Below are 17,040 nucleotides of genomic sequence, written 5' to 3' on the forward strand. Positions count from 1 at the left end.
AACAATGTTATCAAACATTGTGGTTAGAGGAGAAAAGTTTCCAATACCATGGTAACACAGAGCCCCATTATCTCTATAAATCAGCGTACAGCGAAGCCCACCGTTAATCCGGACCGGTTGGATTTTTCAGCAAACTGGGTCCGGTTGCTAATCGATCGGACTACTGAATCAAGACCCAAGTTCAAGCAAGAGTTGCTTCCTTACTATTACAAAAACTACACGAATCTGGATAAAACAAATAAGCATTTAATGTAAAGCTTATAAAACAAATGAATAGCACGCTGTACAATAATCTATAGTCATAAAAGTCTTTCATTGTTGTTTGTGTTAGTTTAACCTTCCCACGTTCATCACATGAATAATTTTACTGAGAGACATCCGCGATGTTGATCCGGCGTGTCTGATCGCGTCCTTCCTCAGCACAGGTGAGGTAATGTCTAATAAGCCGATCTATTGTAGTATGCCTTGAATGTCGAATTATTCCTGCATCCATCGGTTGAATATGAGACGTGGTATTTGGTCACATTTCGCAAAGTTAGCGAAGCACATTTGTGACTTGCAGCGTTGTTGAGAAGCAAAATCACTTAAGTCCACGTGACCGCATCTGTCTGTCAAAGTACATTAACCAATCACAAAATAGCTCACTTGTCATCCACGCCTTTGTATTGTGGTGTCAATCAAAGTGTAAATGTACACACAGACAGTCTTTGCTTCTTTTGAACTTGACAACCATTACAACCATTTTTTCGAAATGTCGCTTGACCAGAGAAGATTAGTGATTTCTGACCTTCCGTGACATGTTAAAACAATTGCATGCATTGTGTGTCGTCTATGTACCCTATTTATGAGCATGAAGACAGACTTATTTTCATTTTACACTTCGCAAAATTGTGATTTAATATGGGAAATCTATATCAATACCTTTTGCTACCATGGGCTTGTTGTGTGAAATGTTACCTGCACTGAAACGTAAACAACTTGCCAACGATATGTTCTGATTAATCAGCAAGCTACACAAAATAATACTTGCCTTTGTAAGGCCAAATAAGAAGACCGCCTCCGTGGTGTAGTGGTTAGAGCGTCCGCCCAGAGAGCGGAAGGTCGCGGGTTCAATCCCCGACCGCGTCATACCAAAAGACGTTAAAATATGGTACTTGTTGGTCCCTGTCTGGCTCTCAGCATTAATGGGTACAACAAGGACTGGTCGGCTCAGAGTCAGTATAATGTGTCTGAGTGGGGTATTCATGCTTCACTGCGGCATGGTATCTCAGTGGGCTAGCACTATAAAACCAGCTTCAGTCTGGGCTAGTACAAGCAGCCGCACATACACATGCATGCACGTCGTCATATGAGCAAAATATTCTCAAGCTACTGACGTTAAACCCAATTTCACCTCACCTCACCACATGTCATTACAAACACTGAATACTGATCAGATAGCATTAGGCATACCTAAATCACTCACACCCTGTGGACTACACAGCTAAGCCGTATGTCTGTAATATATGTAAATACATGAGTTATAAGAAAGGCATGATGCTAACTTTATGGACAACACCCTCCTTATTATGTTATGATGCAATATTTCAGTATAGATTCTTATGCTGTTTTCAAGCTGAGTTGTATCCAATTTATGTACAGTGTATATAAAATCCATTAATGTAACCAGGTGTGTATGTGTAAGTACTAAATGTGATTATTTCAGCATTTATACTTCACTTCTTGTAGAATATTGAAAATGTAATTTGCAAGTTGCATATTTGGTATCTACCATGCAAGCTGTTTGTTCCATATCGGCAGCCTCCGTGGTGTAGTGATTAGAGCATCCACCGAGAGGAAGGCCGGGGTTTGATCCCTGGCCGAGTCATACCGAAAGAAATATTGTACTTGTTGTTCCCTGCCTGGCATTCGGCATGAATAGGTACAACAAGTTGGCTCGGAGTCAGTATATTGTGTCTGAGTGGTGTATTCATGCTTCACTGCGGCATGGTATCTCAGTGAGGTAGCACTATAAAACCAGCTAAAGCCTGGGCTAGTACAAACAAACACACATACACACACATACACGTTGTCATATGAGTGAAATGTTCTTAAGTACAACGGTAAACACCGTTTCATTTCACTTTGGGCCCCGGGTCATGAAAGTGACTTAAGTCTAAAATTGCTTAAATATGTCATTTTGGTCTTAAGTCCAAAAAACTGTCTTAAATCGGAGATCACGTACATTTTTTAGTCTTAAAAGTTAAGACTAAGATCGTTTTTTGTCTTAAATCCTGAGACTGCTACCTACCAGTCTTAAGTCAATTTTATTCCTAGCAAACATGGCGGAGGTGATACGCGTTTTGCGACTTGTTAGACAGAAGGAAAGGAAAGAGCGAATCCCAAGAAAATTTAGGGATAGATTCAACCCTCTCGAATGTTATGGGGACGAGGAACTTTTCCATCGGTATCGTTTTAGGCGATCAACAATATTTTTTTTGGTAAACCTCATTAGTGGACAAATTGCTCACGAGACGAGGAGATCTTTAAGCCTTCCACCTGTGCTGCAGGTGCTAACCTTTTTGCAGTTCGTAGCAACAGGGGCATTTCATGTGCTTGTTGGTGAAGCCTTACACATCAGCAAGTCGACGGCGGGTAGGTGTGTTCGGGGAGTGGCCGATGCCATTTGTCGTCACGCCGCCACCTTTATCAAATTCCCAAGTGGCCAGCGTCTACTAGACGTGAAAAGGAAGTTTCACGCAATCGCAGGTAATTAATTATTCTTTAGCACAATGATTCATAAATATAGATTTACAATTACTCTATAATATCGAACAATAATTCTCACTTCAAAAACAGACGCCATGACACTGTTGAAATGCCCGGCTCGACTAGAGTGACGTCCCCTTGATTGACAACGCATTCGTAACCATTCAAAATCGCACTATAAAATATTTCTAAAAATATATTTTAATGTGTGCATTTTAAGTATTACTAAAATCTTGCATGTGTTACATGTAAACCATTTCGCAATGAAGATTATCGTTCGGGACAGGGACAAGTCTTTCTGAGTGCGAACTGTCCATAGTCTATAATTGCCGATACTAATGCCACCTGTTCAGGCTGTTGAAAGCTGTGTGAACAAATACCGTAAATAAGTTAAAAAAATGATAATATAACAGGCAAACAATGTTAAAAGGTAAAATTATCTTTATGATTTTTCTTTCAATTTTAGGTTTCCCAAAGGTTGCAGGTTGCATCGACGGCACCCAGATTCGGATTATCGCACCTGTTGAAAATGAGCCTGATTTTGTAAACAGAAAGGGTTATCATTCCTTGAATGTTCAGGTAACCCAGAGCAATGTTGATTGTCTGACCTATATGCAATGTACCATCCATCTTTTTAATTTTAAAAACATTTTTATTAAAGGAGAAACATTATTAGACTACAAAATATTCATGTAAAATATTCTCAATTTTATTCATAATCACATAAACAATGAAGTATTGCAATTTGTAGAGTATTGAACATCAGACTTACTACCCTTCCCCAAAACAATTCCATAAATTGTAATAATAATAAAACAAAACAAATTACTTGAATGTGTTCATAGGTGACGATTTTTTTAAAAATGATTCTGTTACACCTTATATTTTACGCAAACCGCAATGACAACTTTACCATTATCGAAAAATTTAGTCAAAATTATGTAGAAATATATTTTAATTAGTTAACTTGAACAGAAAAGTTTCAATGTCCTTTTAATGATTTCAGATGGTATGCGACCCCAATTTCCTCATCACTAACTGCGTGGCTAACTGGCCTGGCTCATGCCATGACTCGAGGATCTTCAGGGAAAGCAAATTGTCAGAAAACTTTGAAAATGGTAAAGTATTTGTACTATGTACATGAAATTCTCTTTATAACAAGCATGAAATTTGACAAATTTGAAATTTTCATATCAATCACATGAAATTATGAATTATTTTGGATACAGGACACTTTTTCCTCTATTTCAATTCACTGACATCATGAAATGATTCTTTTCCAGGACTACACGATGGCATTCTTCTCGGGGATTCAGGCTACCCATGCCGGAGATACTTATTGACGCCATACAACAACACTAATAATATTCGGCACAAAGAAAAATTTAACTCAGCTTTGAGTAGGACACGGGTACTGGTTGAACAGACCTTTGGAATATTGAAAAGACGATTTCCTTGTCTCTCTGTAGGTCTTAGAACAAATCCACCAAGGGCTTGCAAGTACATTGTGGCTTGTGTTATCTTACACAACATTGGTATATTACAGTCTGATATAGTTATCAGTGATGTGGAAGAGTTGACACTGCAAGGCCCTGACAATCAGTTTGTGGACTTCCATGTCAATGATGGATTTGGCATCCGAGATGTAATTGCGCAAACTTACTTTGCTTGAGTATCCCTGTTAGCTGCTTAGCTGCCAATAAAAGTGTAATTCAGTTGCAATTGTTCATGAAATGTTAAAAAATACACTTTTGAGACATGTAATAATGACAAAATGACATCACACCAGGGTTACAAGACAAGATTTTATTAGGTCAAAAACTAAAATAATACATGTCATTGACAATATAGTGATCTTCAGTACATGTCAGGATTATACACACAGTATAAATTGTTATTATTATGCAATGATTATGATACTGTCCAAGAGCAAGGGTAGATATAGTATACACTTATAAGTATTCATGCTTATTTCTTTCATACATTACATAATAAATACATTTGTCAACGTTAAACGTAACTTCATTTCCACTTTTCAGCATTCTGACAAAGTTAAACATATTTGCATTTCAGAGGAGACTAGAGGATAAATAACGCTGACATATTTCCTGATACTTAGGACAAATAAGTAATACATGATACTTGTCTTCAATGCCATGTGGACAAAAGGCACATTTCCTATCAATAAATGGTATTTTAGGTATACTCCATCTACCTTTCTCAATCATAAACATATGGGAACTGAGACGAAAACATGTCATGGCAGTTCTGTATTTTTTTAACATCAATATTAGATAAATATTTCTCGAAACAAAGAGTTTCCTAATATAAAGATACAATCTGGTTTCACTTAAAGTTGACAACTGATGTTTCCACATTTGGGAATATGTATCTCTAACCCTCTGTGTATTGGGAACAAACTGAGCAACCCAAAACCGAACCTAAAAAAGGGCATCTCTCAACAAACTTGCCCCATTTTCAGTATTAGGATTTACATTCAAACTATCCAATAATGAATTATATATCAGAACAATATATCTATTTGGGTTACTTCTCAAAATCTTAATCCAATATTTGATAATACGTACAAGCCTTAAAACTTTCAGAGGATATGTACCCAGTTCTCCATATAGAAATGATGACGGAGTTGACATTTTCACATATAGAATATGATTCATAAATTTTAAATGTACCCTTTCAATGGCATCGGCTCCCATAAAACGCCAAACCTCACAGCAGAAAGAATGGGGCAAACAACTGATTGAAATAACTGATATTGTACATCAGGAGTAACATATGCATTGATATGAAATTTTTTATATAAAGAACCAACTGCCTTTTGACCTTGTTCCGACAAAGTTTTCTGAGCCAGGAATAACTTCCATGCATTGAAACTATTAAACCAAGACTTTTAAAATTTCTGACAACCTCAAGATTTGAACCATTAATGTCTAAGTTTCTGACTTTGCCTGCCTACCTCCTTTGCTTGAAAAATAACAATCTTAGAGTTTTCAGTATTAATAGTCAATCCCCATTTTGAACACTAAATATACATCATATCCAAACCATCTTGTAACCCTTCAATACTATTACTGAAGAGGAGCAAACGCACATAAGAAATAACAACCCCCAGGTTGTCAACAGTAGATAATTACAGTTCATGTAGAATGGATATATTCATGGACATAGTATCTACTTAATAATGGAAACAAGTTCATGGACAAGGCTGCGTTGTTGTATTTGATGATAGTATTAATATTGATACTAATAACAATAGTAGTAGTAGGAAAAGTACTTTATGTTTATGACATCAGTGATATACAGAAAACTGTGCCTTTTCAGGCCTTAAGAGATCCGACACCATGTTATATTGCCATGAGTAAGAAACTGCATTGGTACAGTAGTGCAATTATGTCATGCTCTCATAGTACTTTCCAAATATAGACAGAAAAACACTCACATTATGATAAGTGTCACAAAAGTCAAATAGTGGTAGAAGGTATATCAAAGATTATCCAAAGTTGATACGGTAATGACATAAACTTACCATATAGCCAAGACTGATACTTTCACTCAGTGACAATTATGATTATTTAGCAAAGACTATGACAATGCTATTTACATTTGTATTTTTTATTGTTTAACAAGTGTGCATTAAATATATCCCATTTCTGTGACATTCCAGAATAATTTAAGTAACTTTTAAACAGATAGAGTCAAATTCCATCATCAAAATGACTTTAACAATTGAAGCTAAATTTAGGAATATCTTAGGCTTTGAGAATGGATTTACCAATGTTACACATGTATAATATTTCTTTGTTAAAATGTATGATGATAATAACATTCTTTTAGGTACACATAGAATACGTTTAAAAAAAAGAGTTCCCATCCAATACAACATTGGTCAAGTTACAACAGCAGCTCAAAAAGAAGATTTTTGGGCATTTTCAATTTGTAGCAAAACCAACTGCTGCTGTAACTTTGCCAATTTAGTCTGTTCCTGAATGAGAACTCTATTTTCCTTTACCCTTTGTAGTTCTTCTTTCAAAATCAATTCTTCAGTCCTAGGTTTTGATTTTGGTAGGTTAACAATACTGGTATCAATAAAAGAAAAATCTACAAATGAGGTATCAATTGATGAAAACATCTGCGTGGATTCTGGTTCCTCTGCCGCCGCCTCTGTGTCACAACTCTCAGAAGTCATGGGAACTGAAAAAACACAAAACATTTGTTGTTTATTGTTAGTATGCAATTACATGTAGAGATAGGTAATTAAATCAGTTGTTCATTAGGCATGTCACATATCAATATATATAATGGGTATTGTAAAAATAGTTGCAGTCAAACCTGCACTAGTTGTAGTTGTACTAGTATATATATATGAACAATTTTATGTATCAAGGCATACTTATGTACATGTAAACATCTGCTGGGAAATAATGGGTAATGTAAAATGACTTATGCCTTGCATCGCTACCAGTTGCAGTCAAACCTGCCCTAGTTGTAGTTCATATACAATATTAACAATTTTATGTTCAGATTCACGCATGTTTATGTACATGTAAGCATCTGCTGGGAAATAATGGGTAATTTAGAAATTATAGACATATCTATGCTGTGATATAGCATCTCTAATTACTGCATTGTAGCAGTTGATAACATTTTTTAAGCAAATGGATTATTATAATATTCAGGTAAAAACAGTTGTCGGCTTGGGACAAATAAACAAAAAGTGAAATTTGACTTCATTATAGCTCGGGAAACATTTAGTACATAACAATGCATTGGGGTTATCAACACATTTAAATCTACCTAACTGACTTAGTACTCTTACTCTTTTTCAAAAACCCTGACTGCGATTTAGACTAAGAGCAAGTTATGAACAAGAATGTCACACATCGCTTGTAAATATTCCTAAATTATCACTTTATTTTTGTTTTAAAATCTCATTTAATGTTGAATTTTACATAAAGAATTATCAATTTCAAGATTCCGATCGGCCCTTGATAAAGTCAGATGTTCTTCACACCATCTCCAAATTGAAACCTGTAGATATATTAACCAAGCCCGGATCAAATATAGATTATGTTTTGTATGTAAAGATAACTTTATTCAAAATTAATTTCATTTTTTTTGTATGTATATGTTATCAAAATCTGAGATGTTTGTATTTACCACATAAATTCTATTCAAATCTGACTATTCGTAAGTTTAATATGCTCATGTCAATTTGCAATCCAGAATTGTAAAAACTTGCTATTTATAAACACAAAGCAATGAAACTTAGAGATTCACTCATATGTCAATAATATCATATTTCCTTTTGTACACTTTGTAAATAACTTATTGCATTTTGAACTATATATGCACATATGTACAGCTCTGAAATACTGAAATGTAGCCTGGACCTATGGCTTCCACTACAAAGAAAATAAAAACTGATTGACAAGATGGATCAGTGGCTTTTACAGAATAAAAATGTGTATTTCTATCCGAAAACCTATCTGTGTTATTGTAAAGATGATAGATTTGGTACTTCACCTCCTTCTTGTTTGTTGTGCAACTGTGTTGTCACTTACTGTCTGAGTCAATGCCGCCGGATATGCCACAGAGACTGGGCCTGCCCTCCAGGTTCTGTAGCACAAGCTGCTCAGGGGTTGTAGGAGACTCTGGACGGGTCCACCTCCAGTTAAGGGGCCGCATGGCATGGCTCCTCTTAGCTTTGGCTGTAATCATTGTAACATTCATTTTAATATTATAATTGCAACAAATACTATTACTTTCTATTCATAACTCTTCATGTTGACAATTACAATATAAGATATTGAGGGAACTTGTATTTTTTAATTCCTCAAATTTCCAGATTAAATGATCATTGCACCATGGGTCATATAACCATTATCTTGGTGAATTCTTACTGTAATTACTTATCATATTGTAAACATTAATTCATTCAACAACAGTATTTTCCACGGGCTAGTAATAAATAAAGAATATTTACTATCTAAGTTTTATCATTTATTTTGGACCTTTGATAAATATTTCCTGATGATAATGAGACTAATTACACTCCAAAATCATAAAACTGTAGATATAAGATAACAATTATGTGCATATACTGGGTTTCAGTAAATGGAATCTGTGTAAATTACCCAATTACGCGGCCCAGATTCAACAATGTTATTATGGTTCAGAAATAAGGGCATAGTGCCTAAATTGTTATTTTCCTGTACTGACTATGTTATTGTAGAATATTTAGATATTCCAAATTGTGACTTACCTTTCTGTTTGATGTTCTGGTATTTCTTTTTCATTTCAGTGACTGATCTGATTTCTGAGTTGCCGTTTCTAAACAAAATCAAGATCATAGTATTCAAAATGAATTTGCAACTCAAAATCTACCTGTAGTTATGGAGATTGCTAAGATAGTTAATGAGAAATGATCAAGAAAACTTGTGAACCACGAAAACATGTAACAGTACTAACAGTAACACGAGTTTAACACGGGATCAAAAATGCAAAATAGAAACTTAGATACTTCCCTTTTTCTGTAAAACCAATCCAGATTTACAAATACTATTTGTATGTGAACATTTCAAGTATATATATGTGTGGTTGTCGCTCTCACTGACAACTTATCGGGACTGAAGCGTAATAGCAGCCGATACACGACAACGCGAAATCAAAATAAAAACTAGACCGACATGTAATGTAACCAGCCTTGTGATTGGTCAACACAAAATTATGAACCAATCAGAAAATAGATTACGGCTACTTAGAAAGAAGTAAGAAGAGTTTCCGATGATATAGCAGCTTTTCGATGACATTCACGCCTTTTAAAACTTATTGCCATGTTAGAATTTGTTTTTACATTTATAAAGTGAGAGTGCATGAAGGTGGCAAGTATTGGATTAGTTTGTCCGCCAAACGAATAAATCCACAAGTGCTCATTCAGCTCAGTCTATTTTGATTATTACATTAGAACAATTCGCCCAACTAGATACGCTGTACATTTCATAAATCAGTTGTCTGATGAATACAATTTATCAGCAGAAGTATTTTATTTCAGTTAGGTTGAAATATTGCATATTATATTTGTGATCGAATCTATATCTCTATATACAAGCAAATTAATCTCAACTTACGAGTTCACAATCGCCGAAACTTCTTCCCAGGCACTTATTTTTTTCTTGTTTGTCCGAATGGACCCGTCGAGCTTTCCGAAGAGGAGACTCTCCCTCTTGTTCACCTCTTCGATAAGGATTGTCTCCTCTTGACGGGTCCAGTTGCATCTTCTTTCTTCTCTTCGGTATTTAAGCCAGGCTGATACTCCGCCATACTGACAGCTCTGTGACTCTAGCAGACGATAGCCCAGCACGTGTTTGTGTTGACAAACAAACCATTACGTAACTTCCGGTGACTGTTGAGTTCCCTTCGTACCGTAAAGCCACTAAAATTCACCGCGGCAGGGATGACAACGTCACTTGACTTGTTTGGAACATTTCAGCAGGTGCCTCCTACTAAACTATTTTCCTCAGTTAATGAAGAGTGACCGGACATGATTACATCATTCTAAACTTGCCATGGCAACTGTCTTAGTCTTAGTCTTAGCTAAGATTTTGCTGAGACAGTTTCATGATCCAGTCTTATCTAAAATCTTAGCTAAGCAAATATTTTTAGACTTAAGATTTTTGTGCTAAGCAAATTTTAGACTTAAGATTTTTCATGACCCCGGCCCAGGTATCACGGTGACCTGTGTCAACCAAGTCAGCAAGTCTGACCACTTGATTACATTAGTCGTCTCTTGCTTCAAGCATGGGTCGGGGCGATGGGGTAGCCCTAGTGGTTAATGAGTTCGCTTGTCACGCCGAAGACCCGGGTTCGATTCCCCACATGGGTACAATGTGCGAAGCCCATTTCTGGTGTCCCCTGCTGTGATATTGCTGGAATATTGCTAAAAGAGTCGTAAAACACAACTCCCTCTCTCATTCAAGCACGTGTTGCTGAAGACAAGATCTAACCTGGATGCATCGAATCGAATCGTTCCAAGATATCGCGATACGTATCGTATCGTGAAATTTCTCTATATTGCTAAAAGATTCGTAAAACACAACTCCCTCTCTCATTCAAGCACGTGTTGCTGAAGACAAAATCTAACCTGGATCTTCAAAGGTTGCAATTGTTTTGAATATAAATATGTGTAGAGCTGTGACGATATATCATAGTATCGATAATCGTGATACTTTATCTGACGATAAATATATCGATACTCTTTTTCGTATCGTGATATGTATCGTTGACCTTATAATTGTTTATTTTCACCAGAAATTGACGGGTATGTCAAAATTTACACTGTTATTTGCTATCAAAATATACTTTTTGAAAGAAAATAACTAAATATAGCATATCGTGATATGCATCGAATCAAATCGTTCCAAGATATCGCGATACGTATCGTATCGTGAATTTTCTCTATCGTCACACCTCTAAATATGTGTGTTGCCACAAAAGCATGCTGTAGCTGGATCAAGACAACAACATAAACCTATCTCTCCATCTCAGGTGGCTGGGAGGAAGGGCTTCCCACATGTGATCTAAGCCCGCATTTGGCGTTGGCCGGACCTCCACAAGAATGAGCTGAAGCATGTCAAGTTCTGTCAGTACGCCTTCGACCTGAAGCAGGACAGTGTGTGCGTCAACCCGTATCACTATGAGAGGGTTGTCGCTCCAGGAATAGGTAACTATTGCATTGGGTAGTGATTGTTATGTAATGAAGCAGGGCTTCAGATAAGGGCCGTATCGGCGTATGTGCGGATAAAAACTATGCACGATACGGTAGGAAATAATTTAGAAAACCAGGGTTTTACACAAACTTTGAAAAATGGGAGTCATGGTGACTCACAGTGTGTATTTTTGGGAGTCATTTTCAATATTTGGGAATCATGAAAATTTTAGTGTAACATTTCTTTGTGTAAATCAAAAAGCAAGAGTTTTGGAAACATTTTGTTGTTTAGTGTTGTTTTGTCATGTATATGATTAGTTGAATAACAGCATATTTTTCATTGTTCAATTCAGTCATAAGAAAGTCCAGTATACTGTATAGAAGTAGGTTCACCCAGAGAGTTTTGAGAGACATGGGTAATAGGATATTCTACAATAACAGTTGACTCGATCCAATGGAACTCTATACCAGATGTACACAATGTTGACTTTGTTATTAAGTTGGAGAAAGTCTCAAATCGGTTGATTAGTTTCGCTTGTGAAGCTTGTTCGAGGCCGTACCAAACTAATAGACTGTTTTCGGACTTGATCCTCCAACACATGTTTCATGCAGTGTTTCCTTTCCTGGTGGATGGCTGATTATTATTGCATCATAATCTTTTCATATTAGTAGGGGGTGGTTGGGTAGCCTAGAGGTTAAGGTGTTCGCTCATCACGCCGAAGATCCGGGTTCGATTCCCCTGATATGCACAATGTGTGAAGCCCATTGCTGAAGTCCCCCGCCGTGTTATTGCTGGAATATTGCTAAAAGCGGTGTAAAACTAAACTCACTCACTCACTCATATTGGAGGAGGTGATAATGATTTTGAATGTTTTAGCGAATACTTAGTCTATTTGGTATTGGAATCCAACTGAGGGATTACCTCCCTTGTTGTTTCAGATCTGTCAGGACTTACCCTACAGCATGCAGGTGAGTACTCAGCCAAGGACCAGTACTCCGCCTTAGTGCTGCGTGAGTACACGTTGTTGACATACAGTGTTGTCTCCCTTTGCCCAGTACTCGGTGCTGTGTGGTTACACGTTGTTGTCATACAGTGTTGTCTCCCTTTGCCCTCAACTTAGATCTGTGTGAGTACATCTTGTTGTCATACAGGGTTGTCTCCCTTTGCTCTCAACTTTGATCAGTGTGAGTATAGTCCGTTTGGCTCGAAAGCGGACCGATGAATTGCAATCTAACTCGAAAACTAATAAACATAAAATACTCAATGAAATGCTGATCATAATCAAAACATCATACCCACTCTGTGAATTTTTTGCAGAATTTTTGTCCTAAAAATAAAAAAGTTGTTTAACAATCTATCATTAAAATATTGACACAGTTCACTATTTGTTACAAGGGAGGAGTGCAGAGAAAGGGACAGCCAGGTGTTCGAGAACGGATGGAGACGGCACAGCACAGGTTAATGAATAAATAACTTTGTCTGTGAACGTGCTTCAGAGAAAGGGACAGCCAGGTGTTCGAGAAGCACGTTCACAGACAAAGTTATTTATTTCTCTGCACTCCTCCCTCGTAACAAACAGTGAACTGTGTCAATATTTTAATGCGGGGGTATTAAAATGGACTCCGTCCGTGCGTCCGTCCGTCCGCCCGTGCACATTTGTCTTTCCGGAGCAGAACTATAAAACCATTCAATATTTGTTTCACCAAACTTGGCACATACATGGATCTGGTGGTGTACTGGTGCCTTTTGGTAGTTTTGGAATTCTGAATAAAATATTTTTGACGTTTCCATGGCAACAAGTTTGACTTAGCCTGAAATTGTGGTAGTGCTCTTTTCCGGAGCAGAACTCTAAAACTGTTCACTATTTCTTCACCAAACTTGGTCCATGGATAGATCTGGTGGTGTACTGGTGCCTTTTGGTTGTTTTGGAATTCTGAATAAAATATTTTTGACGTTTCCATGGCAACAAGTTTGACTTAGCCTGAAATTGTGGTAGTGCTCTTTTCCGGAGCAGAACTCTAAAACTGTTCACTATTTCTTCACCAAACTTGGCACATAGATAGATCTGGTGGTGTACTGGTGCCTTTTGGTAGTTTGGGAATTCTGAATAAAATATTTTTGTCATTTCCATGGCAACAAGTTTGACTTAGCCTGAAATTGTAGTAGTGCTCTTTTCCGGAGCAGAACTCTAAAACCGTTCAATATTTCTTCACCAAACTTGGCACATAGATTAGTCTGGTGGTGTACTGGTGCCTTTTGGTAGTTTGGGAATTCTGAATAAAATATTTTTGGCATGTCCATGGCAACAAGTTTGACTGAAATTGGTGATAGTGCTGCTTTCTGGAGCAGAACTTTAAAAACCTTTCAATACTCTCCTTCCACTTTTCTATATACACACCTAAATATTTGACATAATCATAACTCGTAGACATAATCATGAAGAGTATTTTGCCATTGCGGGGGATATTGATGACTTTGTCTTCTTGTTTATTTTTAGGACAAAAATTCTGAAAAAAACTCACAGTGTGGGTATGATGTTTTGATTATGATCAGCGTTTCATTGAGTTAGATTGCAATTCATCGGTCCGCTTTTGAGCCAAACGGACTATACTCATTGTTGTCATACAATGTTGTCTCCCTTTGCCCTCAACTTTGATCTGTGTGAGTACACGTTGTCATACAAAATTGTCATCCTTGGCCCTGTACTTGGTTATACAGTGTTGTCTCCTTTGCCAGTACACGCTTGTTGTCATGTGTGAGTACGTGTGCATACCCTGGCCCAGTACTCTTTGCTGTGTGTCACTGCGTTGTCATACAGTGTTGTCTCCCTTGCCCAGTACTTGGATCTGTGTGAGTACCCGTTGTCATACAGTGTTGTCTCCCTTTGCCCAGTACTTGGATCTGTGTGAGTACACGTTGTCATACAGTGTTGTCTCCCTTGCCCAGTACTTGGATCTGTGTGAGTACACGTTGTCATACAGTGTTGTCTCCCTCAGTACTTGGATCTGTGTGGAGTACGTTGTCATACATTGTTGTCTCCCTTGCTCACTTGGATCTGTGTGAGTACACGTTGTTGTCCTACATTGTTGTCTCCCCTTACCCAGTACTTGGATCTGTGTGAGTACATGTTGTTGTCATACAGTGTTGTCTCCCCTTGCCCAGTACTTTGATCTGTGTGCATACACGTTGTCATACAGTGTTGTCTCCCTTTGCCCAGTACTTGGATCTGTGTGAGTACACATTGTCATACAGTGTTGTCTCCCTTTGCCCAGTACTTGGATCTGTGTGAGTACATTGTCATACAGTGTTGTCTCCCTTTGCCCAGTACTTTGATCTGTGTGAGTACATGTTGTCATACAGTGTTGTCTCCCCTTGCCCAGTACTTGGATCTGTGTGAGTACACATCATGTCATACACGCGTTGTCATACAGTGTTGTCTCCCCTTGCCCAGTACTTGGATCTGTGTGAGTACACATTGTCATACAGTGTTGTCTCCCCTTGCCCAGTACTTGGATCTGTGTGCATACACGTTGTCTTACATTGTTGTCTCCCCTTGCCCAGTACTTGGATCTGTGTGAGTACACATTGTCATACAGTGTTGTCTCCCCTTGCTCAGTACTTGGATCTGTGTGAGTACACGTTGTTGTCATACATTGTTGTCTCCCCTTACCCAGTACTTGGATCTGTGTGAGTACATTTTGTTGTCATACAGTGTTGTCTCCCCTTGCTCAGTACTTGGATCTGTGTGAGTACACGTTGTTGTCATACAGTGTTGTCTCCCCTTACCCAGTACTTAGATCTGTGTAAGTAGCCGTTGTTGTCATACATTGTTGTCTCCCCTTACCCAGTACTTGGATCTGTGTGAGTACATGTTGTCATACAGTGTTGTCTCCCCTTGCTCCCTTGTGTACTTGTCATGCAGTGTTGATCTGTGTGTGTGAGTACACAGTGGCGAATACTTGTCATGCAGTGTTGTCTCCCTTTGCCCTCAAGATCTGTGTGAGTACACATTGTCATACAGTGTTGTCTCCCCTTGCCCAATACTTGGATCTGTGTGAGTACACGTTGTTGTCATGCAGTGTTGTCTCCCTTTGCCCTCAAGATCTGTGTGAGTACACAGTGGCATACAGTGTTGTCTCCCCTTGCCCAAACTTTTTAGATGTTTCCAGAAAACATTTTACAAACATTTATGCAGGAAAAAGACTATGTAATGCAGTAGAACATATGTTTGGTGTTGCACTATGTTAGTGGCAAGAATGGTTAAAAAACAAGGAGATACAAGCAAGTTTTTATTACCAAATTAGAGATGGTGTACGCTCTGATGATGTGATTCTTTGAAGGTCACATTATAGACAGGTATATAAATCAGCATTGATTTTGAATTTTTATAGCAGGGTCACCTTATTCATGGGGGTCACTTCAAACACGGCAGTAAATGGTAGGTGATATTGCCGAGGAAGCGTTTGTTAGAAGATAAATGTTGTTAATGAAGCGTGTTACTATTCTCAGGTCCTCCTGGCCGACTTGTGAAGGATGAATACGGAGGAGAGATCCAGATGGACCGAGCGTCGACCTCATCTGACGGCAACCAGACAGTCCAACATCCACCCTCTGAAGGCTTCAATAGGCTCATAGTTGGCGAGTGTTTCTCTGGTAGACCAATTGTCTTGTCTGGCATGGGTTGGGGAGGGGTTTGTGCACAGAATGACTTATGTTCAGGAAGTACATTGACTTCACAGAGGAATAGTAGATACAGAGTTTTCTTTTAGAATGGGTGAATGGGTCATTTGATATTTGGGAGCTGACTTGGATTTTGATTGAGTAAAGATTGAGTGAAATACTTTACAGATTTTGTCAAAATTATTGCCAGAACCCTTTAGGTTGTAGACCCCTGAGTTGTACAATGAACGACCACCAGTCGGGTGAATAATCCCTTCGCTTGTGGTGGAAAAGATGATATAGTTTGATGAGTTTGGTGATAAAGTATCCTGCAGTAGATGGTTATGTTCATCAAAAGACAGCTGTTTCTATGATCAAATCATCACCTGGGTGATTGAGACCTGGCACCCATACTGTGAGAGGTAGCGTTGACTGTCGGTTGTGTGTCTGATATTTTGTTTGGGAATTCAGGAGCCAATAGGATTTTAAGACATTCCTGACATTTGCCCCTAGCATCATTGAACAAAGCGTTATGAGACCGTTTTGTAACAGCAAAGATGTTGGCATTGAGTTTGAAGCCATTAGGACAGATTGTAAGATACGACAGTTACCATGGCAATATTCAGTGATGGGAGGGACATATGTTGACAGTTGATCAATTAGAGCTTGCAGTACAGAGTTACCTCCCTTGCGTGTGTGAGGATGCATTGTTCTCGTGATAATGATCATTGTGTCAGCAGTTCAAACTCAGCCGACGGTAAAAATTACCTTCATCGCTGTATGTTTTCTTCTTCATTGAGATAACAAACAATTGCAAAACACACCCTGCTCTCAAAGCAATGGAAGATCTATTTTAGTTGTTAAACCAGTGGTGTGACCAAGTAGATACCATGCTTGTCGTAACAGG

The 17,040-nt window shown here is 38.0% G+C and overlaps 2 protein-coding genes across 2 annotated transcripts in view; both read left to right on the forward strand.

Annotated features, from left to right (window-relative positions):
- Positions 1–17,040, forward strand: part of LOC124285125 (mothers against decapentaplegic homolog 4-like) — a 69,082-nt gene that overhangs the window by 18,901 nt on the left and 33,141 nt on the right. Inside the window, 3 exon segments of the mRNA XM_046721277.1 lie at positions 11,314–11,488; positions 12,413–12,484; positions 15,984–16,127. Of these exon segments, the coding sequence (XP_046577233.1) occupies positions 11,314–11,488; positions 12,413–12,484; positions 15,984–16,127 (391 nt within the window).
- Positions 2,322–5,019, forward strand: LOC124285127 (putative nuclease HARBI1). Its single transcript, XM_046721279.1, has 4 exons — positions 2,322–2,748; positions 3,215–3,327; positions 3,755–3,866; positions 4,032–5,019. The coding sequence occupies exons 1-4, from the start codon at positions 2,322–2,324 to the stop codon at positions 4,418–4,420; spliced, it is 1,041 nt and encodes a 346-aa protein (XP_046577235.1). The 3' UTR covers positions 4,421–5,019.

Source organism: Haliotis rubra, unplaced genomic scaffold (assembly GCF_003918875.1).
Source record: "Haliotis rubra isolate DU_JTF1 unplaced genomic scaffold, ASM391887v1 Scf353, whole genome shotgun sequence".
Lineage (NCBI taxonomy): Eukaryota > Metazoa > Mollusca > Gastropoda > Lepetellida > Haliotidae > Haliotis > Haliotis rubra.

What these genes read in the sequence shown, in the direction of transcription:
- LOC124285127 (XM_046721279.1), top strand. Translation starts at nt 2,322, where the DNA reads ATGGCGGAGGTGATACGCGTTTTGCGACTTGTTAGACAGAAGGAAAGG. An exon ending in GAAGTTTCACGCAATCGCAG is followed by an intron (nt 2,749 to 3,214) that starts GTAATTAATTAT and finishes TTTCAATTTTAG; the next exon opens with GTTTCCCAAAGGTTGCAGGT. An exon ending in ATCATTCCTTGAATGTTCAG is followed by an intron (nt 3,328 to 3,754) that starts GTAACCCAGAGC and finishes TAATGATTTCAG; the next exon opens with ATGGTATGCGACCCCAATTT.